Consider the following 23,955-nt stretch of genomic DNA (forward strand, 5'->3'; position numbering starts at 1 on the left):
TTTCTATCAGGATATATTTCTCATGCTCTCATTATAGCTGCGAGGTTTTTCTTTTTTTAATCGTTGGTATCAGGCGTAACTCTCTGTTTCTGGTGTTTAAAACTGTTCGATTCATTATGTATTGTGTCCATGATATTCTAATAGTCCAGGGTAATAAGGTTTTTTCCATGACACTCGAGCAGCCAGGGTACTGAAGCGTTTTTTCGACAGGTAATACCTATAAGAGTAAATTGTTACTATTTCCTGCGTAGGATCTGGCGGCCATTTTTATTTATAATCAATTAACTGTCAAAAAATGGCATTTTTCCCTTTTTTTTCAAATCAATGGAAAACAGCGAAACTTATGGTTTTTTAGTACAAATATCTTCGAGATTATGGAAAAAGCTTTATAATGACGTATTACAAAGTTTGATATACTCATTTATTGTTAATATAATTGAGAAAGAAGGTCGGAATTGCAAAAAAAAATAATTTCGCAATATCTATTACAAAAATTAGTGTACAGCTTTGATATTTTTGTCATATAAGGGTTCTTTGGTGCTTAATATGTGGTAAAAATTTCAAAGCGATTCATTCAATTGTTTAAATTTTATTCAAATTGTTTATCCCAGAGAGCATTTTTTTTGCAATAACATAAGTCAGAAAAAAATGACGTTAGAACCATTCCACAGGGGTCAAATGAAAGAGCATGAGCTATATTTTCAACTTGGTTTTAGAAAAAGCGAATAAAAAATGCATTTATTAGTAATAAATAATTATGAAAAAGTATCGTAAATCTTTCCTTATAAACTTTTTATTTTGTTATATAAGAGATTATATATATTTATTACAATTTTTAATCAATTATGACATAAATAACATTACTTAGTAGTTGTGCACTTAAAACAGGGTAAAAAAGTTAATTTTTTTGGAAAAAGTTATTCAAAAAGTTTATAAGGGAAGATTTACATACTTTTGCATAATTATTTATTACTAATAAATGCATTTTTTTATTCACTTTCTCTAAACCAAGTTAAAAACATAGCTCATGCTCTTCCATTTGACACCTGTGGAATGGTTCTAACGTCATTTTTTTCTGACTTATGTTATTGCAAAAAATATGCTCTCTGAGATAAAAATTCGAATAAAATTTAAACAATTGAATGAATCGCTTTGAAATTTTTATCACATATTAAGCATCAAAGAACCCTCATTTGACAAAAATTTCAAACCTGTACACTAATTTTTACAGCAGTTATTGCGAAAATAATTTTTTTTGCAATTCCGACCTTTTTTCTTAATTATATTAACAATAAATGAGTATATCAAATTTTGTAATATGTCATTTTAAAGATTTTTCCATAATCTCAAAGATATTTGTACTAAAGAAATCATAAGTTTCATTGTTTTCCATTGATTTGAAAAAAAATGGAAAAATGCCATTTTTTGACAGTTAATTGTTTATAAAAAAAATGGCCGCCAGATCCTACGCAGGAAATAGTTACAATTTGTTCCTATAGGTATTACTTGTCGAAAAAACGCTTCAGTACCCTGGCTGCTGAAGTGTCACGAACAGGGTATATTTTTGTCTTATTACCCTGGCCTATAAATATTCTGCGATAATGCCACATTTTAGAGACTTCCAGTCGTCTCAAGGTATTTAATTTTTATGTATAATTAAATAGGCTATTGACTATGTTCAAAATACGAGAGCTAAAAGGAACTACAACGTTAACGGGGTTTTATTATCTCATATGGTTAACGGACCTCTAAATTTGAAAAACCGAGGAGTGTTACCATTTAAATGGGTGCGTTTTTGAGAAAGGGGTGAATTAGTCCCTAGGCACAGGGCGTATTAGGGTGAGTTCTATGCACGTTTGGTACAAACATGTCTACAGGAAAATTGTTCCAGGTTAAATTTACTATCGAAATATCACATTTTAAAATCAAAAATGTTTTTTTTACAAAAATATATATTCAAAAGGAAAGAAAGAAAAAACACTAAAGAAAGCAATTTTGCTTTTTGCCCCATAACTTTTTTCCACAGTGATATAGGTATAGGCATTGCTTCAGCGAAAAATAACCTCCATCCTTCGTTTTTAAAATGACGTTTGATACAAGTCTCCAGGATTTATATTTTCCGAAATAGGATTTTTCAAACTTCGCCGCTCACAGCATTCTTGAGCCATTTTCCTAATTATTTGGGAGACATTGTTCTGTAACTTCTTCCTACGCATGTCTAAGTATATACAATGGTACATTTAGTAGAAAGAGAAGTCAATTACATTTATAATGGTCTACTGTATAAGGTTGTACGACTATTTTTAAGCAAGTTCTGCTTTTTCAAGTTTTTATACTTTTAATGATTTTTGATATTATGGTTATTTTTTAAAATTCTCATTATGATTTTTTCTTGTACCTTTGGGTATATACATTGTGTGATAAAAAAAGCTTATTTTCTTTACTTTAAAATGGTGTATTGCAAAAAATTCTAGGACTATTTTTAAACAAGATATCCGTAGAATATCCGAAGGTATCCGTATTCTGAGAAAAGTTTTAAAATTTTTTATTTTATTCAATTAGCAGAATATAATTGCATATTCTTACATAATTATTAATTCCAAAAAGTTTTTCTTAATAACACTTTTCGATATTGTGAAATATAAAGGTACTTTACTCTTGAGCAAAATTCATATTTTTTAACATACCTCATACACTATTGATAAAATTTGATATTTGATGATTGCATATTAGGTTTTAGACGTTATGCTGATGACACTGTTATATTGGCGTCTTCACCAGAAGAACTGGAAGAAATTATGAATAGGCTAGGAACGGTGAGTACGGAATATGGTTTGAAAATAAATATACAGAAAACCAAAGTAATGATCATCGATAGAATCAGAAACAATCAACCGGAGATAAGAGACTTGGCAGGTTACGAAGTGGTCAGACCATTTAATTACTTAGGCTCCGGTATTACTAACAGTGGAGGATGCGAACACCAGATTCGTAGGCGCATCATAATGGCCAGATCGGCAACAGCCAAACTCACAAAAATATGGAAGAATACTGACATTACAAAAAACACAAAATTACGCCTTGTCCGAGCGTTAATATTTCCTATCGCCACCTACGCTTCAGAGAATTGGACCATCAAAAAAGCAGATTCAAAACGTATAATGGCATTTGAAATGTGGGTCTACCGGAGAATGTTGCGCATACCATGGACCGCACATCGCACAAATAATTCAATATTAGCCGAACTTAACATAAAAACTAGACTCAGCACAACTATCAACCAAAATATACTGAGATATTTTGGACATATAACTAGAAGAAGAGAAGGCATGGAACGAATGATAGTTGAAGGCAACGTACAGGGCAGAAGATCCAGAGGAAGATCTCCATTACGATGGTCGGACCAAATAAAGGACATGACCGGTTACTCATTCTCCGAAGCAAAACAACACGCACAGGAGAGAGAGAACTGGACAAAAATAGTCAAACGACTTACATGACGCCAATACATCCTTACGAAGGAGAACAGATAGAGGAGGCTTAGGTTTTAGACGATACAGAGCATTTTATAAGGAATAATCTTTTTCGTAAAGTTAACAATAAAAAAGTTGTCCATATGGTTCCAACTTATAGTTGAGACCTATTGCATGTGTATAACAGATTTTGAAAAAGCATGTCTAGTTAAAAAATAGTCCTAGAATTTTTTACCATACACCATTTTAAAGTACAGAAAATATGCTTTATTTTTATTGCACAATGTGTATACCTAAATATACAATAAAAAAAGTTATAATGAGAAATTTAAAAATAATTGTAAATAATATCAGAAATCATTAAAAGTATTATAAAATTTTGAAAACCCATATCTTGCTTAAAGATAGTCACACAGCCTTTTACAATAGACCACTTTAAAGGTAATTGGCTTTTCTTCCTATTAAATGAGACATTGCATATACCTAAAGCTGCGTAGAAAAAAGTTACAGAACAATGTTTGAGAAGTAACAAGGAAAATGGCCCAAAATCGCTGTGAGTGGCGAAGTTTGAAAAATCATATTTTGGAAACTATAAACGATAGAGACTTCTGCCAGACGTCGTTTTAAAGAGGGAGAATAGAGGTTATTTTTCGCTGAAGCAATGTCTATACCTATATCCACGTGGAAAAAATTTATGAAGCAAAAACAAAATTGTTATCTTTCGTGTTTTCCCCTTGCTTTTCTTTTGCATATATTTTTTAAAAAGAAAATATTTTTTACTTTAAAATGTGATATTTCGATTGTAAATTTAACCTGCAACAATTTTCCTGTAGACGTGTTTGTACCAAAAGTGCATAGAACTCACCCTAATTCGCCCTGTGCCTAGGGACTAATTCAACCCTTTCTCAAAAACGCACCCTTTTAAATGGTAGCACTCCGCGGATTTTTCATATCTAAAGGTACATTGACTATATAAACCCCGTTAACGTTGTAGTTCCATTCTAAAATACATAATCAATAGCCTAAAAATTCAGATGTCTAAGAATCTAAAAAATGCATAGGAATAAGGACGGGGACAGAAAGAATACCAAGGGGGCAAAAAATGAATACCACGAAAATAGGAAGATTCTAAAAAAAATAAATAAACAGGCTTAGAGAATACTGCAAAACTTTATAAATTATATGATAAAGCTCTATCAAATCACAACATTAATGTTAAAAAAGGTATCATTAAATCCTTATACGATAGCACCAAAATTACTTGTTCTAACGAAAATTCATTCTTAGAAGAAAAACATTTGTCAACCTCTGTTTTGTTAAAAAATCATCGTGTATAAATATCCTTTGTAGTGTATAAATAAGAAATTTTCAAGAATAGACCGAATGGAATAGAACAACTTAGAATGGGGTCCCACAACATTTACAAAAAATCATAGGAGCAAAATAACAATACCATACATGAAAACAGTATCCGAAAAACTTAAAACGATAGGAACAAATTCAACCTTTCAACAATATTCAAAACAACAAACACATTGAGATCTATTGTATCTAAAACTCAACCTATAAATGAACAAGAAAAAACAAAGAATTATTGTATTTATAAAATACCTTGTGAGTGCGAATATTTTTATTTTGGTGAAACATCAAGACCATTAAACGTTAGAATAAGTGAACATTAATCTTATATGAGAAATAGAGAATTTGATAGATCTCAAATATGTAAACACGCATTGAACAATGAACATAATAATATAGTTTAATGGAAATATTTATTAAATACAGTCCTGAAAGAAACAGATAGTAAAAAAAGAAAAATCAAAGAAGCGGCTCTAATGTTTAATGAAATCAATTGTGTTGCAAATTCCTCAGCAGAATGCAGTAGGATGTGGTTACCCATATTAAAAGAGGAAATCAGTACGAAGAAAATACCACGATTAGTAAGTCAATAACATATTGAGGATACATCGTTTATATTTTAAAGTAACACACATATAAACTCAGAGTTTGGTATTAATTTTGAGAGTAAATGAAATGTCCAAATACTTACCACGTTGAGATAGTATCATATTATGTTTCCCTGGAATTCTCCTAGTGATTTACTGGGATCACTAACAGGAAATAATTTTACTGTCATCGTTGCACGTGATTGTCGTTTTAAAGGCAAATCACATGCTATGATTTTTCTGACAGACATTCTTAAGTTAAAGTTGATTTCATGTAAAAGTCAAATAACTTCATTTTAAAGTAAAATTGTGGCTAATTTCAACAAAAATAGTAAATTGCATTAATGTATAGATAATAGAACATATAGGTATATTATATTTGATTATAATATAATATATAGATAAAAGCATTTTTCTATTCGTTCGCTATTTAATCTACTAGACAAGTAGCACATAATTAGTACATAGTTTGCTCACGATTTAACTAGTTCTAGTTCCTTTACAGATAAGTTTTAAGTATCTCATAAAATGTTCCAAAAAGTTTTGTGTTTGTGCTTACTTACTATAGTGATTCAAACGGATTCTGCAAGAATTCTTGTTTTAATCCCAACTCCCGCGATAAGCCACCAATCAGCTTTGCGACCACTATGGACAGAACTTTCTTTAAGAGGACACAGCGTGACTTTGGCTACGACAAACGTAGCAAACGACTCTCGATTAGTGAATCTTACCGAAATCGACATGGGAGACATGTATACCAACCCCCAATTGTTAAGTCTTAATAAAAAAATGTCATCGGCGAGTAACTTTGAAGTGTTGCACTTAATAAATAAAATATGTGATACTCTCCTGGACAGTCAGCTGTCAACTCATTTGAAACACCTGATCAGAAATGAAAGTCTCTTTGATGTTGTCATTGCTGAGCATATCATCATTGACCAACTAGCATTTGCTGATCTTTACGGGTGCCCTAAAATTGTAGTTTCTTCTTTTGATGTGACATCGTTAGTGCACAGTTATGTGGGGAATCCTAGTAATCTCGTGGCCCACCCAGATTTTAATCTGGCACTTTCAGGTGGTAAATTGTCGTTTAAAGAGCGAATGGCTAGTTTTATATACGTTCAAATATACTACGCATACAAGCTTTTAGTTTCTTATCCAACCAGGACTAGCATCTTAAAGAAACATTTTGGAGAGAATGTACGTTCTTCGGAGGAATATTATAAAGATATTGACTTACTTTTGCTTAACGTTAATCCCATTCTCAACGAACCTAGACCTCTTGGGCCTAACGTTATTACATTCGGTGGAGCAATTCATGTTTCACAACCTAAGCCACTACCAAAAGTAAGTAATTTTTTAATTATTTCTAACACTATATCTTGCTTTAGTGCGTACGAAGCCAAAATTCTTGATACATGTGTCATGATATCATTATATGTCATGACGTGCGATATTTCATATTTAAATTTTGCTGTTATTTTTCTTGCTCTATTTTCTTTTGTACCTATTTAGATTTTCATTTGTTGTTTAATGATATTTAATCGTTGGGCTGAAAAAGTTTTTTGATAAAATTTGATAAATCGATAAAATAAGGGTCTAAATTTTCTTAAAGCAATTTCAAGGACTTGGTGGGGAGCTGATGTTGAAACTTCCTTACTTTTCTATCGATCATATATTAGATCTATAATTGATTATGGATGTATTCTATATGGCTCAGCTTCTAAACATATTTTAAACAAAGTTGAGGTTTTACACAACTTGGACTACATATCTGTTTGGGAGCTATGAAATCAAATCCAAATAATGCTTTACATGTAGAAGCTTTAGAAATTCCACTCAATTATAGAAGAAAATATCTCAGCCAGAAATTTTTAATGAACATTCGTTACCTAAATATCGGTATTTACCAAAATGTTAACAAGCTGAATGTGATTTAATTAATAAATACTGGAAGATAAAGAACTCGCCTCCACTTTGCGAGGCTTTTCGAGATCTGTCAAATTTTGACTGTGATTATAACGTGATTGATAGCTTTGGACCCAAAGATTTTTATTCTTTGTTACATACAGTTAAATTAGTAAAACCAAGTTACCATGAAAACAGTGATATTAACTCTAACATCTTAAGAACATTCTTAGAGAACTGGCCAGACTCTGTAAATATATAATATACAGATGCATCTACGACGTTAGTTGGCACTGGATGTGCCTTTTACATACCTGCTACTAAAACAGAAAGAATGTTTAAGTTAGGCCATGATTTTTCTATCTTTAGTGCTGAAGCCATAGCAATTTATGAGGCCCTGCAATATTTTAAAGAATCAGAAGATATATCTGCAACAATTATTTCCGATTCACTCTCTGTTCTTCTTGCTATTCAAACTATAGATTTTCCCAATAACAATTCAAATATTTATATCCTACTAATTAAGAAAATCCTTTTTGAAATTCATAAAAATAAAAGAAGAGTGAACTTTTTATGGGCTAAGCCTCATACAGGACTAGCGCATAATGAATATGTTGATAGTTTGGCTAAAAAAGCTATTTAGTATGGTACTTCAAATAATCGTAAGTTTAGCATATTTGATTTAGTTAACACTATTAAGCATCGAGTTAAAAATCAGTGGAGTCAATCATGGCGAGATCTTTGTAAACAATCCAAATCTCAGTATTCACTGATTCAACCTTCTGTTCCAAATATATATTGGTATAAAAATTATGTAGTACCTCGAAGATATATAACAACATTAATCAGAATGAAGTTTGGACAAGCATGTTTCCCTCTACATCTAGCAAGAATTAAAGGTTTTGATACAAATCTTTGTACTGAATGTCAGAATGTGGGTGATTTGCATCACACTTTCTTTGAGTGCACAAACTACATTCCACACACCTATAATTTAATTGAAGATTTAATAAAATGTAATGTTTCTCCACCTTTCAATATATCCTATCTATTGTATCTGAACAGCAAAAATATATATGATTGTTCGCGAAAAAATATATTGTTCGTAATTAATTTTTTGCGAATTTGTTTAAAAAAATTGTTTAAACAATTTTTCGACCACGGCACCGCCTGGCACCCTGTGGATTTGTTATGAGGACCTCTTTTTGAGTAAGTTTGTGCAAAAAAACCGAATCAGAATAATTTCGATACAGCTCCGTCTAAAAATAGATTTTAAATTTTACAGCAAAAACTTTCAAATTTTATGACAATGGATTTTTAATTATGACCATAATTACGGCTGTATTCGTTTGGTATCGATACGATGTTTACTTATTAAAAGTCAAATGAATACCTCATCTTTAATATCTATTAGTATAAAAAATATAATAAACACTTGAGAATAAAGTACTTAGTTATCAAAAAAAATTTTACGTAAAAAAATTAGTCTCATCTGTGCATCGCGTTAAAAAATTGGGTTACGGAAGTAGCTGCTGATATAAAGTGTAGTGTAGTGATTTTTACGTGAATTAAAACAACAAATAACAATGTTTACAAAAACCTTAATATCAATATTCATATTTACGTTAGCATCAATAGATGCAGCAAGGATTCTTGTTATAATACCAACTCCAGCTATCAGTCATCAGTACGGCTTGCGTCCAATATGGAAGGAACTGTCTTTGCGAGGCCACCATGTAACACTAGCTACTTCTGAACCGATGAACGATCCTGCATTACCAAATCTTACCGAAATAAGCCTAAAGAGTTCCTACAAACATCCTTTAATGTTGGAATTGTATAGCCAAATGGCCAACGCTTCGAATATTAAGATATTGGACATCATCCACAAAATGGCAGAAACAGAACTGGATATCCACCTTTCAACACATTACAGCCATCTCATTAAGAATGAAACCCTATTTGATGTGGTTATTACCGAATACATTATAGGTGAGTTTCTGGCATTTGCTGATCTGTACAATTGTCCTGGCATACTAATATCCTCTTTTGAAGTGACTGCCTTGCTACACGGCTACTTTGGCAACCCAGCAAATCCAGTTGCTCATCCAGATATGTTTTTACCATTTGTTGAAGGGAAGCTGAGTTTTAGCGAAAGAATAGTTAGCTTCATCTACAAATATTTGTATTATGTTTATAAAGTTTCCGTGGCTAATCCCAACAGGCTGAAAGTTTTACAGAAATATTTTGGAGCTAGTGTCAGGGATCCTGAAGAGTTCTATACGAAAGCGGATTTATTAATGTTGAATATTAATCCTATACTTAACAACGTCAGGCCTCTTGCACCAAATGTTATTACTTTCGGGGGAGGTATTCACATTTCTCCGCCAAAACAGTTACCAAAGGTAAGTTTTCTATTTCATCTCATTTGTGATCTGCCATTTTCTTGTCAATAATGGTTCTTCTTCTTCTTCCTTCTTGTATGTAGGCTTTAAAGCTTGTTTCTTCCTGAATATTAGCCTCCTAAATTATTTAAGTTATCGCACCATCTTTTTCTTGGTCTGCCAATACTTCTTCGTCCATTTGGTGACTTATCTCGTGCTATTCGTACTATCCTATCCTCTGCCATTCTACTAATGTGTTCGTTCCACTCCTGTTTCCGTTTTGTCACCCAGCCATTTATGTCTTCTGCATTGCATGATCTTCGTATGTTTTCGCTTCTCTCCCTATCCAACAAACTTTTCCCTGATATTCGTCGTTCGAGTATTTTCATCTCTGTTGTTTCTAGTAGTCGTCTCGTTTTAGATGTGTCAGGTCTTGTCTCCGCCGTGTATGTCAATATAGGTCTAATTTCTGCTTTATAGATTCTTGTTTTTGTGTCTTGTCTTAGGTGTTTGTTCTTCCAGATTGTGTCATTAAGGGATCCCGCCGCTTTACTTGCTTTTAAGCTTTGTTGTCTTACTTCCTCTTCAACATCTCCGTAACTGGTTATATCTATTCCCAGATATCTAAACCTTGCTTCCTGCTTTATTATTTTCCCATCAATTTCGATTTTACATCGTAGTGGGTACTTAGATGTTGTCATACATTTGGTTTTTTCTGCTGATATTATCATATTGTATTTCTTGGCTGTTGTATCGAAGATGTGTGTTAATCTTTGAAGATCGTCTTCTGTCTCGGCGATAATTGCGGCGTCGTCTGCATAACATAATATTTGGATTTCTTTGTTCCCCATTCTGTAACCATAACCTTTACGTTCTGCTTCTATTATTTCGTCCATTATTATATTAAAGAGCAATAATAATCAATAATGGTAAATATATTAACTAGGTACCTATTGCATTTCTCATCATGTGGCCTGCAAATGTGCATTAAATTTTTGAATATTCCGTCGATAGTTAAATTAATAAATCGTTAAATAATTGTGTGACCGATTTAAAAAAATCAAAATGGGATGACAGTAAGCCGAGAAAATTCAAGTTTGGAACAAGTTGTGATTTTCAAGGGGGCTATCCCCACCACCATAATTTTAAAAAATTCGCTAGGCTCTCCTAGTTGACCGATTTCAATTTTCCAAAGTTCGTTTGAAAGCCTTTCTTTATATTTAAAAAAATCGACTACTTGAAGTGTGTATTGTATGTGTATTTTGGGCCCAGCATAATTTTGCAAATTTGCAATTTTTTGCGGATCGTGAATTGAAAAATTATTATGCAAAAACTGTTAAACTGATCTTAACAAAATTTAGCATAAATTTCAGTCGTATTATTGAGTTTATGTGAGTAATATGACGGCTGTATGTATATGTGGTCGAATAAATTTAAAGGAAAACCTCATTTTTTTTCTAATAAACATTAAATTTTCAATTTCTATTTAGAAAATATTATGTAAAGTTACTATATTATATAAAATACCATTATGTAAGATTGAAAAACAAAACGTTTGCCTTTTAAAATATAGGATAACTCTCGAGTTATACTTAAATATAATTAAAAACCTCTGCAAATCGGTACTGCTCATGACATCCTGATATTTAAGGAAAGTCTTGGGAGAAAAAAAATCGATTCTTTTGATATCCTAAGTGCCTGCAATGAGGGAATTTGAGAAGAAATGAAATCGGTGTTTTTTAACTCTGAAACTCTAGCAATGCCATAATAAAAATAGTTTTTGTAAAATAACCAACACAGTTTGGTTTTTAAGTCAAATTCAGGTCATAAACATTTAAATTTAGTTTTTGAAGTGTCAGATAACAATTGTAAAAAAATGAAATTAAACTAAGTATTTAATCTTTATTGATAATATCTGATTGATATTTTTCATTCTTAAACGTAATATTATCTTATCTGGAAGATAAAATAGTTACGCAGGTGGTAATGATAAAAACGATAAAGAATACATTGATTTTAAATTACAATTTGAATGATCTAACAATGGATACATAGACACTGTTCTAATGAATTCATACTTTGTATAAAATTCTAATTCATGATTTTCCATTTTGGTCCCAAATAGTACATTCTTTCACGGTTTTTGCGGTAAATTTTAAATAACCACTTGGATTGAGATGAAATTTGGCATACGCATGGCTAACGTGTCAAATAAAAAAAGTGATATTGTGCCGATGTGTACTTTTGCCCTGGGGGTAACTTTCACCCCCTTTTGGGGGTGAAAATATATATGTCAAAAATAAGTCCGGAAAGAGATAAACTGACTAATTTTAAGTAACTTTTGTTCTATAGAGTTTTTTCGTCAAGTCAACACTTTTCGAGTTATTTGCGAGTGAATATGTTCATTTTTCAACACAATAACCACGTTTTTAGACGGTTTTTCGCAAATAACTCAAAAAGTAAGTATTTTGTAGAAAAAAACGTTCTTAGGAAAAATATAGCCTGTGAAAAATTAAAAAAAATGGTGTGCGCTTGAGATATCTGGACCTCGTAGAACCAGAGTTATAGTCAATGAAAAATAGGTTCATATTCGCCAAATTTAAAATAGGCTACTTCAACGTTAAATATCCAATAAAATAAAGCAATTTTTGGGAAAAACCTATTATAACTTTTTAAATTGTTTAAGAAAGCTTTATTTTTGTTTTTATAAAAAGTTTCTAGCATCAAATTTAAGCAAGTTACGCTCAAAATAAAGTTGTTTTCTTTTGTTTTGGCAAAAAAAAATCGGGAAAATCACCCCCTAATTGGCAACCTAACTGAAATTAATCTTTACCGCTCCACAAATTATTTAACTTAAGTTGTGTTTATATGATATGTAAGTTTCATTGACTCAAAATGCTTATTTTTAAAAAAATTTGGTTTTAAAATAAAATTTTTAAAATTTTTTATTTTGAAAAATATGCTTTTTTTCAAAATAACTTAAAAATTGTTAGAGATACCAAAAATCTCAAAAAACAAAAAAGTCAGTATGACTTTTCTGAATATGTTTCTGTAAGACAAAAATTGATTAAGATTTGGTGTTTCTAAATTTGCATATACTCGTGATCAGTGACTCGTTCAAGCCCTTTTAACTACAGCTCTTGCAAAAATAAGGACTTTGAACCGATGAAACGTATAGATCATATAAACAATACATACACGAGTAAAGAAACTTGTGAAGTGGTAACGATTAAGTTCATCTGAGATACTAATTAGGAGGTGATTTTCCCGATTTTTTACCAAAAAAAGGACTAACTTTATTTTGAGCGTAACTTGTTTACTTTTGATGCTAGAAATTTGTTTTATTAAACAAAAATGAAACCTTTTTTAAAAACTTTAAATAATTTGTAATGAGTTTTCCCCAAAAAGTGCTTCATTTTTTGGTTATTTCACGTTAAAGTATTCCATTTGGAATTTAACGAATATGAACCTATTTTTCATTAGCTATAACTCTGCTTTTACCAGGTATAGAGACCTAAAATATCCACATTTTTTTTCAATTTTTTTTTTCGGGCTATATTTTTGCTGAGAATGGTTTTTTCGACTAAATACTTACTTTTTGAGTTATTTACGAAAAACCGTCTAAAAGCGCAGTTATTTTGTTGAAAAATGAACATATTCACTCGCAAATAACTCTAAAAGTATTGACTTAATGAAAAAACTCTATAAAACAAAAGTCACTTAAAATTAGTCAATTTATCCATTTCCGGATTTACTTTGGACGTATATTTTTTCACCCTCCAGAAGGGCTGAACGCCACCCCCATGGCAAAAGCACACATCGGCACAATATCACTTTTTTTCTTTGACTTGTTAGCTATGTGTGTGCCAAATTTCACGTCATTCCAAGCTGTTCTTTAAAATTTAGAGGTTTTGCAATATTTTACCGTTAAAGAACGTACTAAAAATAAAATTTACAGTTATCAATAATATGATAAAAAAGATGAGGAGAAATATGAGGAAGAACCGAGAGATACTGACTACCATCAAATCTCGAAAGTTACTATACTTCTGACACATTATGCGAAATGAATCCAGATATGCCCTTCTACAAGCCATTCTGCAAGGAAAAATATTTGGAAAGTGAGGTCCAGGAAGAAGAAGAATATCCCAGTTAATGAACTTTAGGAACCTGGTTTAACACCACATCTCTGCAGCTTTTCAATACTGCTGCAGATGAGATAAAGATTTCCATGATGATCGCCAACATTCGTCATGGATAGGCATATTAAGGAGAAAGAATAGTACATATGATAAAGCAATAAAAAAATCCAACCAACCTATTTATATTCCCACTAAAAAATTTAAAATCAAGTAGGCGCTGTTAGTACTATCTGTCATTGTATGTAATTATTTACTTTATTGTTTAAAATTCTGTGTATTTGAAAAATCAAAAGATGGATATTGACGAAGAGTTTAATTTAACTCCACCAGAAGTGGCAGAAACTGCAAATGAAATATCTTTTTCCACCTACCTCTACCGAAAGTATACTTTTCCGGACCTGATTATAGGGAGCAAAGTTGTACTTTTCCTCCCTAGGGAGGAAAATATTTTTCCTCCCTAGGGAGGAAAAGTAAAAGTGACGTCATGGTATTTCATTCATGAAATATAACTTGTTGACGCCCTGTACAATATCTATTTTCTATTACGTAAGTATCTATACATTTTAACGTTTATTTAAAAACACTCTGTATTTTGCAGAATGGTAAAAAACAGTAAATTTTTATTCTGATTTAACAATGTTTACATTAATAATTTGACTTATATTTGACAGTTGACAGTTATATTGTACCTACTTGCTAGTTTTGGTTCTAATAAATTTTGTTGGTTAGTTACATAAATAAATTAAGTAAAAATGATAAAATGACTTGTTATTTGAGGAAGGTGGAAAAACCATATGTATAACATGGGAGTAAAGTGCCTTTTCTTCCCTTGAATGATTACTGCCCTCCGCTACGCGTCGGGCAGTAAACTTCATTCTCGGGAGGAAAAGAAGCACTTTCCTCCCTTGTTATACAAATAGCTATACTGCATAAGTTTACTGCCTGAAAAAAGCAGAGTGTTGTACGAAAAAACATACGATGTATTTATTGCATGGTGTGACGAGAGAAAAATAATACCGATATTTACGAAATTTACAGATAATACGAAAAATTTAAACTAAGATATCTTTATTTCTAAAAAGTACGGTCGCCGGAAAAGTTTTGTAACGCACTCGTGAATTAAAATGGCGATTAACAATCTCGAACATTAACGCGCTTGCTCCGCTCAAGCGTTAAAATATCTCAAATGTTAATCGCCCTTATTAATACACTTGTTGGTTAAATAACTATTAATACTGTTAAATTAAAATGATCTCTTAATTTAAGGATCTGCAAGACTACCTGGATAGTGCCACAGAAGGCTGTATTTATTTCAGCTTGGGATCGAACACCAAAAGTGCGTTTATGGGAGAGAAGAAAATAAAGATCATTATGGAAGCTCTTGGTGAATTACCCTATAAGGTGTTGTGGAAGTTTGAAGACGAAGGTGTTGTTGTACCGAAAAATATTAAACTTGTCTCGTGGGTTCCTCAGCAGGATGTATTAAGTAAGATATTAATGTATTAATTTAAATATTAATAAGAAAATGAAGTCGACTTTACTAACTAACAAGATATTTAATCAATATACATACTACACATTACACTATAACCTGATTGCGAAATCAACGGTAACATCCCAATGGCCTTAGCTGTCGAGACATTTAAGCTAAATAAAAAAAATGATTAGAATATGGTCGCATTTTATAAATAAATGATCCTCTTCAATAGGGCTTTTCATTTACAGTCATTTGTTTCGAGCTCCTGTCATATGATGTGTAATCCGTGTAAATTGATATTAGACACAGAGTATACAACATATGACAGACGCTCGAGACAAATGAAAATCGATGAAAATCCCTATTAAAGAAATATGTAGTAAGTACTTTTAGTGAAGAATTATTCAATCTGTGACTTGTATATACAGAGAGAGTCTGTAAAGTGGAATAAATTCAATATCTCAAATACTAATTGTTTTTTTGGAAAATGCTCAGACCCGTCGATTAGTATTTCAAATTGTCCTTTTTGACATTCAATAATAATGTATACAGGGTGTCCCAATTTAGAGATATGATGTCATCGTCGATTTTCTTAAATGGCAACACTGTCATTTTGATAGCTAATTTGATAGGGTGTGTAAAGTTATACATAACTGCAAAATATCAAATTTTTATTCTCTACCATTTACAAGATAATAGAAAATAACAAAGTTATATCTGTAATTTGGAATATATTCAATAATTAAAATACTAACTGTTTTTTTGAAAAATGCTCAGACCCGTCGATTAGTATATCAAATTGTCCTTTTTGACATATAATAATAATGTATACAGGGTGTCCCAATTTAGAGATATGACGTCATCGTTGATTTTCTTAAATGGCAACACTGTCATTTTGATAGCTATTTTGATAGGGTGTGTAAAGTTATACACAACTGCAAAATTTCAAATTTGTATTCTCTACCATTTAGATGATAATAAAAAATAACAAAGTTATGAAAAAGAAGTAATCAAAAAATAATTGAATTTAATTATTTCAATTAAGCAAAAACTCATAATGTTGCCCTCAATTATTGTCAAATTGTCAATGGGCAACGTTATGAGCATTTGCTTAATTGAAATAAATAAATTCAATTATTATTTGATTACTTCTTGTTCTTCATAACTTTATCATTTTTTATTATCTTGTAAATGGTAGGGAATAAAATTTTGAAATTTTTCAGATGTGTATAACTTTACACACGCTATCAAAATAGCTATCAAAATGATAGTGTTGCCATTTAAGAAAATCAACGATGACGTCATATCTCTAAATTGGGACACCCTGTATACATTATTATTATATGTCAAAAATGACAATTTGATATACTAATCGACGGGTCTGAGCATTTTTCAAAAAAACAGTTAGTATTTTAATTATTGAATATATTCCAAATTACAGATATAACTTTGTTATTTTCTATTATCTTGTAAATGGTAGAGAATAAAAATTTGATATTTTGCAGTTATGTATAACTTTACAAACCCTATCAAATTAGCTATCAAAATGACAGTGTTGCCATTTAAGAAAATCGACGATGACGTCATATCTCTAAATTGGGACACCCTGTATACCTTATTATTGAATGTCAAAAAGGACAATTTGAAATACTAATCGACGGGTCTGAGCATTTTCCAAAAAAACAATTAGTATTTGAGATATTGAATTTATTCCACTTTACAGACTCTCTCTGTATTGTAAGCACTGTGACCTATCATACATGTGGTTTTCTCTAATAGTATTTTGGTGACTAGAACAGTTCAGGTAGTCTTCTTCCTCTCAAGAAGTTTAATATACCTAATGGTAGAAAAAGCATATAGTATATCTCATGTGCAATTAGATACCGTGCTCTGGAAGCACTAATGCCAAATAATCTACTAACTTTTTCAGGTTCTACAGGTAGTTCTACTCATACTCTGAGTATTGGGAACTAATCTTTGTTGGAATTTTACCGTGCTGAACAGGCGGGTAGTGAGATGCAACTGATAGATCTCCCTCGGCCTTCTTAGCTTCGGCAATTCGTTGGTTTTCAAATTTTGGAAGCCACGAATGGTGTGACCAGAAGATTAGTCCTAATGAAATTTTTATTTTCAATATGGTTAATATAGTCCATTAAAATGTTACATTTTTTAGGCCGTACCTTGCATTTCTTAGAGGAGTCAATTTTATTTCTTTAATGTGTAGGGGGATCAGTAGAAGCTTAAGTTCAAGTTTTTGGGGTTGCCATGCTTGTCCCCCGGTCGCCATCTTGGAAATGGGGTGCAAAGGGGTTTCGCGCTATATCTCGTAAACTACCAACCCTACGGAAAATCTAATTAAACATAAAATATAGAAAATTAAATTTTCCACAATTTTGTTTCTATTACTTTTTATCGTCAAGTGACCAACAAAAAAGATATAACCAAAAATATGTAAATTTTTTTTAACAAGTTTCCTTTTGGATGTTATAACTTTTTTAAACGCTTTTATTTAGTTCAATAGTTTGCGTCAAATCTTTAGACGTTAATTTCACTGCCTTTTCTTCAATGCAAATGAATGAAAATTTGCAGACATATGCATTCGCGGGAAAAATACAGGAATAGTCAATAAAAAAAATTTTTTCATGTTGATTAATTGTTTAAATAAAAAAAAACGATTTTAATGGAAAACGCTTAAATTCTCTTGTTTTTTACAATGTAAAAACTTGAAACTTTTACGGATTGTATAGCTAATATGAACAATACATAATTTCACTTTTTACGTTAATTGTTTACGTCATGCTTCATTAATAAACAATAAAGTTTCAAATTCTTTGCCGATTCCGTCTACTATTCATGTTAGTACATCATATGTTTTATACATATTTTAATAAACATGACGATATCTTTTAATGTTTGAAAAGTGTAAGACTAAAAAGTAAAAAATAAAAAAATATGAAAAAAACAATTTTTAAGAAACGCTTTTCTTTAGTTACGAGTGACTAAAATTAAAAATATTATAAAAAAATCAACTAAAAAGCAAAAAATAAAAAAAAGTTAAAAAATCTAACACATTCGTTAAAGAAAAGCGTGTGGCGAAAACTGTTTATTCGATGAACACGCGCCACGCTTTTCTTTAACGAATGTGTTAGATTTTTCACTTTTTTTATTTTTTGCTTTTTAGTTGATTTTTTTATAATATTTTTAATTTTAGTCACTCGTAACTAAAGAAAAGCGTTTCTTAAAAATTGTTTTTTTCATATTTTTTTTTCAGTTCATTTTAAAATAAAATAATATTATAGCAATTTTGTAGAGGATTTTTCAGCGAACAGTTTCCACTATAAAGTTGTTTAATTCTATTTATTTATATAGGTTTTACAGCGCTCCAAACTCGACCAGATTCTGGAATGCTCATAGGGATACAATAAAAACAAAAGTTAGGCTTACTTTTCTATCTATATATATTTTTTATTCATACAATCTATTATGATTTTAACATTCCTATGCTATTATTAATCTGTTTTTGACCTTTCTTCCCACTATAAAACTTATAACTCTAAGCATATATAGAAAAGGCCCAAGAAGTTGTTTGAGGAAAAATTCGCCGCTTCAGAAGACAAATGACGTAACCGCAAAATGCAAAATTCTTAAACAGAGCAAAAAAACGATTTTTGATATTAAAATCATAAAGTATGATAAAAATTAGCCATTCGCCACACCGTGGTCAGGATCTCGAGATATAAGCGTTTTTTGGGGTGTGCCGCTTGTATATGAAGTAACATAACTTTTTCCCTATTATATATTTTGACTTAAAATTTTCCAAAAAACTTCTTCATGAACTATATTTTATTGTTGTTTTGGTTAAAATTATAAGCTAAAAAGTTTGTCACTCAACTTTTTTAATAAGTAAACATGAAACTAACGAAATATGATGACAAAATGTTAATAAATTAACAACTCCTTTTTTAATGTGTTTAAACATTTTGGACAAATTTCATTGTTATCTACGTACTTCAAAGATGACACAGTAAAATTTTTAAAGGGAAATATTTACAGCGACCAAAGATACAGCGAGGTAAATTTGAAAAATCATCAAAATTGATTTTTGGCATTTTTGTATAATTTTTTTTAACATGTTCCACCAACTCTAGATAAAAATAAACTTCATATTCGGATTCAGCGACCTCTAAAACATAAAAATAGACCAAAATTTATCATTCACCTTAAATTTGATTTTCGTGGTTGGCATAACGGTTAATGCCGCTCTTCAAATATATAGGTAGAAAAGCATTATTTTTCTACGAGAATTCGAGAATCTGGTCAAGTTTGGAGCGCTGTAAAACCTAGATAATAAATAAAATTAAACAACTTTATAGTGACAATTGTTTATTGAAAAATCCTCTACAAAATCGCTATGATGTTATTTTATTGTGAAATGAACGTAAAAAAAGTTATAACCTCCAAAAGGAATTTCTTACAAAATTTTCTCTTATTTTTGTTTATAACTTTTTTGTTGGTCACTTTATGATAAAAAGTAATAGATATAAAATTGTAGAAAATTTAATTTGCTTCATTTTATGTGAAATTAAATTTTCTGTAGGGTAGCTAGTTTACGAGATACAGCGCGAAAGCCCTTTGTACCTCTTTTTCCAAGATGGCGGCCGGGGGACAAGGGCCTCAACTCCAAAGACTTGAACTTAAGCTTCTACTGAACCCCCCTACACATTAAAAAAATAAAATTGACTCCCCTAAGAAATACACACTAAATGTAACATTTCAATGGACTAATATTGAAAGTAAAACTTTCGATATTAGGGTCTCTCGCCATTGTCCTACATGTGTTTCAACTTTTAAGTTTAATAAGGAAGACTTTGTTCTTCTTTTTAGGGTGCCTGTCTTTCCGTTGGCGATAATTCTGGTTATGATGATTTTGTTGGTTGCTAGACGGAATAGTTGTGTTGAGGTCTTTCTATGCCATGCCCTCAGGTTAGCAAGCCAGGATATTCTTCTTCGTCCTGGGGCCCTTTTTCCTTCAATTTTACCTTTGCAAAATGCATTGGAGTGACTCATATCTGTCTTGATTTCTCATTATTTGTCCCAATTACTGCAGCTTACGGCTCTTCACAATGTTGACCAAATCTGCAGTTGTGTTCATCCTCCGTAGCACTTTTTCGTTGGTGACTTTGTCTGTCCATGGTATTTTCAGGATCCTTCTGTACAACCATAACTCAAAAGCCTGAAGTTTTGAAAGAGTTTCCGCCTTCAATGTCCACGTTTCTACTCCGTATAGAAGCACTGAGTACCTTTGCAGATCTTCATCTTGGGCTATCAATATTGCATCGCCTACGTATTAACAGAGGATTTTTACTTCTTTGTTTCCCATTCTGTATCCTCTTCCTTTGTTGGCGCTTTTGATGAATTCACTCATAATTAAATTAAAGAGAATAAGAGTTAATTAGTCCCCTGCTATATTCCGTTGCTTATGTTTATAGCTTACCCAAGTTGTGGTATATTGTGACAACCGTCTTGCTGTTGCAATAGATATTTTTACCAGTTTTTATATCTGAGGGAACTTTTCTATTATTTAAAATATGAATTACATATTTGCGTCTTACTATGCCGAATGCTTTTTCCAACTCTATAAGACATAGAAACTCTGGTCTCTTATACATTAATGATAATAATTTGTTGATAATTTTTTTAATGAAAAATACTGTACTGGTTTTTTTATATTGGATGATCCATATACGATCTTCGAGTACAAAGAACTTGATGTTCATCTGCTAAGCTTATCCTTGAATTTATCCATTTTTGCAAAATTTAGTTGTATCAAGCTTGTATTTAACAATTTGATAATCCTGTAGCTTTCTCACCGTTTTATCACTTATTTTGGACAGCAATCATGATGCATTTTATGTTAAGGTGGCACATAAATATATGTAGTCAAAATTAAAACTAAAACGAAAAGTTTTTATGTAGCAGTACTAATAGATAAATATACTAAAGTTTATTGTTTATTTTAGGACATCCCAACATAAAAGTATTCGTGACTCAATGTGGAATGCAATCTCTGGAAGAGGCTGTCGTGAATCACGTCCCCATGGTTATGATGCCAATGTACGGTGATCAGGAAGCAAACGCAAAACGAATGGAACTGAAAGGAATAGCAAAAATCGTACCACATAAACCATTACCTGACAAAGAGTCCTTTAAAAGTGCTATAATTGAAGTCATTACTAATCCTAGGTATTTAATTTATATTTTGTAGATAAATAACACTGGGTGATTCTAGAACCAATAATGGTTTGGAAAAAATCTTGATGCTCCTGTTCTAAATGAAGATGAACAGTTAGGTACCCAAAGAAATATATTTTTAATCTAAACAACTAAGAGGACATCCATCGTCCGGTTCAGTTGAAAGGCATCCTGAAATATTAGTAGAAATTCTAATATCTTTAATCATCTTCTTGGTTCTACATCTTGGTGTCTTTGAATTTACCAGTAATAATATTATAAGTATTGGAGGTTCTATCCCCATAGCTTCCCAAGCAATGGGTACAATGGAAGACATCGAAATTCCACAAATATTAATAAACGCGGTAAAAGCACTCTACAAGAACAACAAAGTGGCTATCAAAACAAGCAATAGAATATGCAGTCCATTTGGGGCGACAAAGGGACTACTACAGGGCTGCTTCACATCTCCTACTCTGAATATTCCTGAAAAAAAAACCTGAAACCTGAAAAAAAAACTTATACATAATATGACATAGAATAGATAAAATATGTTTTAGATACTTTTTTTAATATGTTAAAAGAGTTTTTGTTTCGTTTTAGCTACAAGCAAAACATCATCAAAATTGCAGAATTACTACTTGATACCCCAATGACAGGAGTTGAGAAAGCTGTGTGGTGGATTGAATACGTTATTAGGCATAAAGGAGCAAAGCATTTAAGAGTTACTGATGTAGATGTTCCCTTTTATCAATATTACTGTTTGGACGTTATAGCTACACTAAGTTTAGTTGTGTATATATTCTTTAAAGTTATCTGTATTGTACTTAGAGCACTTAAAAAACTTGTATGTCGTAAAAGTAAGGTTGACAAGAATAATAACAAAAAAATAAAAAAGAACAACTGAAGAGTTGTAAATAAATTCGTATTATTTATTTATTTAGCGTATGGTTATATCCTACAGCTTCTTCTTAAAGTACAATCTCCATAACGGAGGTCGACAATCATCATAGCTATTCGGACTGTAGGGACGGCTGCTCTGAAAGGTTCATTTTATGTACATCCGTACTTCTCTCAAGTTGCGTAGCCATGATATTATACGTCCCCGTATGCTTATTTTTCCTTGTATCTTTCCCTCTATAATGAGTTGGAGCAAGTTGTATCTCTCTCTGCGTGTAATATGCCCTTCTTCTTCTTCTTCACGTGCCATCTCCGCGACGGAGGTTGGCAATCATCATGGCTATTTTGATTTTAGATGCTGCTGCTCTGAATAGTTCGGTTGATGTGCATCCTTACCATTCCCTCAAGTTACGCAACCATGAGATTCTTCTTCTTCCTACACTTCTCTTGCCCTAGATTTCTCTTGCCCTGGAATATGTCCTAGATATTCCCATTTTCTGGTTTTGTTTGTATTTAATACTTCCATTTCTTTATTCATCGGTCTCAGAGCCTCTTTGTTTTTCGATTTTTTTGCACCGCAGTGTATTTGCTTTTTATTCAAACTGTCTAAGTTGATTGCGCCATACTCTGTTAAATGCCTTTTTATAGTCTATACAATAGGCATGCACATCTTTATTCACATCCAAATAGTGTAGCATTTTGCGAAATATGAAGTGTGTTTCTTATGCTAGAGTCAAATTTTTATAGGTGAAATCATACAGTTTCGCGGTACTGTTTTTGTTGCGCTAGTTACTAGCACTGAGAGAGGAGAACAGTACGTGTGTTCTTTTTGAAAATCAAAATCAGAGAGAGAGAGAGAGAGAGAGAGAGAGAGAGAGAGAGAGAGAGAGAGAGCGATATTCGCATCTGTTGCAACTTCGAGTAAGTAACTAAATAGTACAAAGGACTAATAGGACAAAGAAACTTTGAATACCTTCAAATAAAAATATATAATTTGCTTCCTCAAACATACAAAACCTACTTAATTACTATAAATTCCTTTAAATTAATAAAGCGCATATTTCAGACGTATTTAAAAATAAATAATAGAAAAATGTTTAACCATCTTTTTGAATAAATAAATAATATAAACCTGTAAACCTATAATTAAACACAAAAAAAATAAAAAATAAACGCTCAAAAATTGATGAACTTCACTTCATACCATGTTCTTTTTGTTTATATTAATTTGTATTGTTCTTGCATGTAAAAATTTTACTTCTTAAAAATAATAATTATTATATCCAACACAATAAAATAATTGTTATGTTGTATATCTAACACAACTATACTAAAATGGCCCATGCACAACTTAATTGTTTTAATGGGTTCTATGGTTTGTTTGCGTTGAATACATAACAACATATCTAAAACACATAGATATTATATTGCATAATAATTATATATTTTTTTATATGTGTATATTTTTCAAGTGAATAAACGTTATTATTATTA

The 23,955-nt window shown here is 31.3% G+C and overlaps 1 protein-coding gene across 2 annotated transcripts; it reads left to right on the plus strand.

Moving 5' to 3' along the window:
• Positions 1-5,867: 5,867 nt before the first annotated feature.
• On the plus strand, positions 5,868-23,955 carry LOC114327698 (UDP-glycosyltransferase UGT5-like). 2 transcript variants are annotated; one of them, XM_028276388.2, is made up of 4 exons: positions 5,868-6,766; positions 15,120-15,339; positions 21,351-21,573; positions 22,165-23,955. In XM_028276388.2, exons 1-4 carry the CDS (start codon positions 5,948-5,950, stop codon positions 22,466-22,468), a joined length of 1,566 nt encoding a protein of 521 aa, XP_028132189.2. In that variant the 5' UTR covers positions 5,868-5,947; the 3' UTR covers positions 22,469-23,955. The 2 variants fall into 2 exon arrangements, with proteins under 2 accessions (XP_028132189.2, XP_028132188.2); XM_028276387.2 differs by lacking the exon at positions 5,868-6,766 and adding an exon at positions 8,810-9,732.

This window comes from Diabrotica virgifera, chromosome 7, assembly GCF_917563875.1.
Source record: "Diabrotica virgifera virgifera chromosome 7, PGI_DIABVI_V3a".
NCBI lineage: Eukaryota > Metazoa > Arthropoda > Insecta > Coleoptera > Chrysomelidae > Diabrotica > Diabrotica virgifera.

What these genes read in the sequence shown, in the direction of transcription:
- LOC114327698 (XM_028276388.2), top strand. Translation starts at nt 5,948, where the DNA reads ATGTTCCAAAAAGTTTTGTGTTTGTGCTTACTTACTATAGTGATTCAA. An exon ending in AACCTAAGCCACTACCAAAA is followed by an intron (nt 6,767 to 15,119) that starts GTAAGTAATTTT and finishes TCTTAATTTAAG; the next exon opens with GATCTGCAAGACTACCTGGA. An exon ending in GAAGTCATTACTAATCCTAG is followed by an intron (nt 21,574 to 22,164) that starts GTATTTAATTTA and finishes GTTTCGTTTTAG; the next exon opens with CTACAAGCAAAACATCATCA.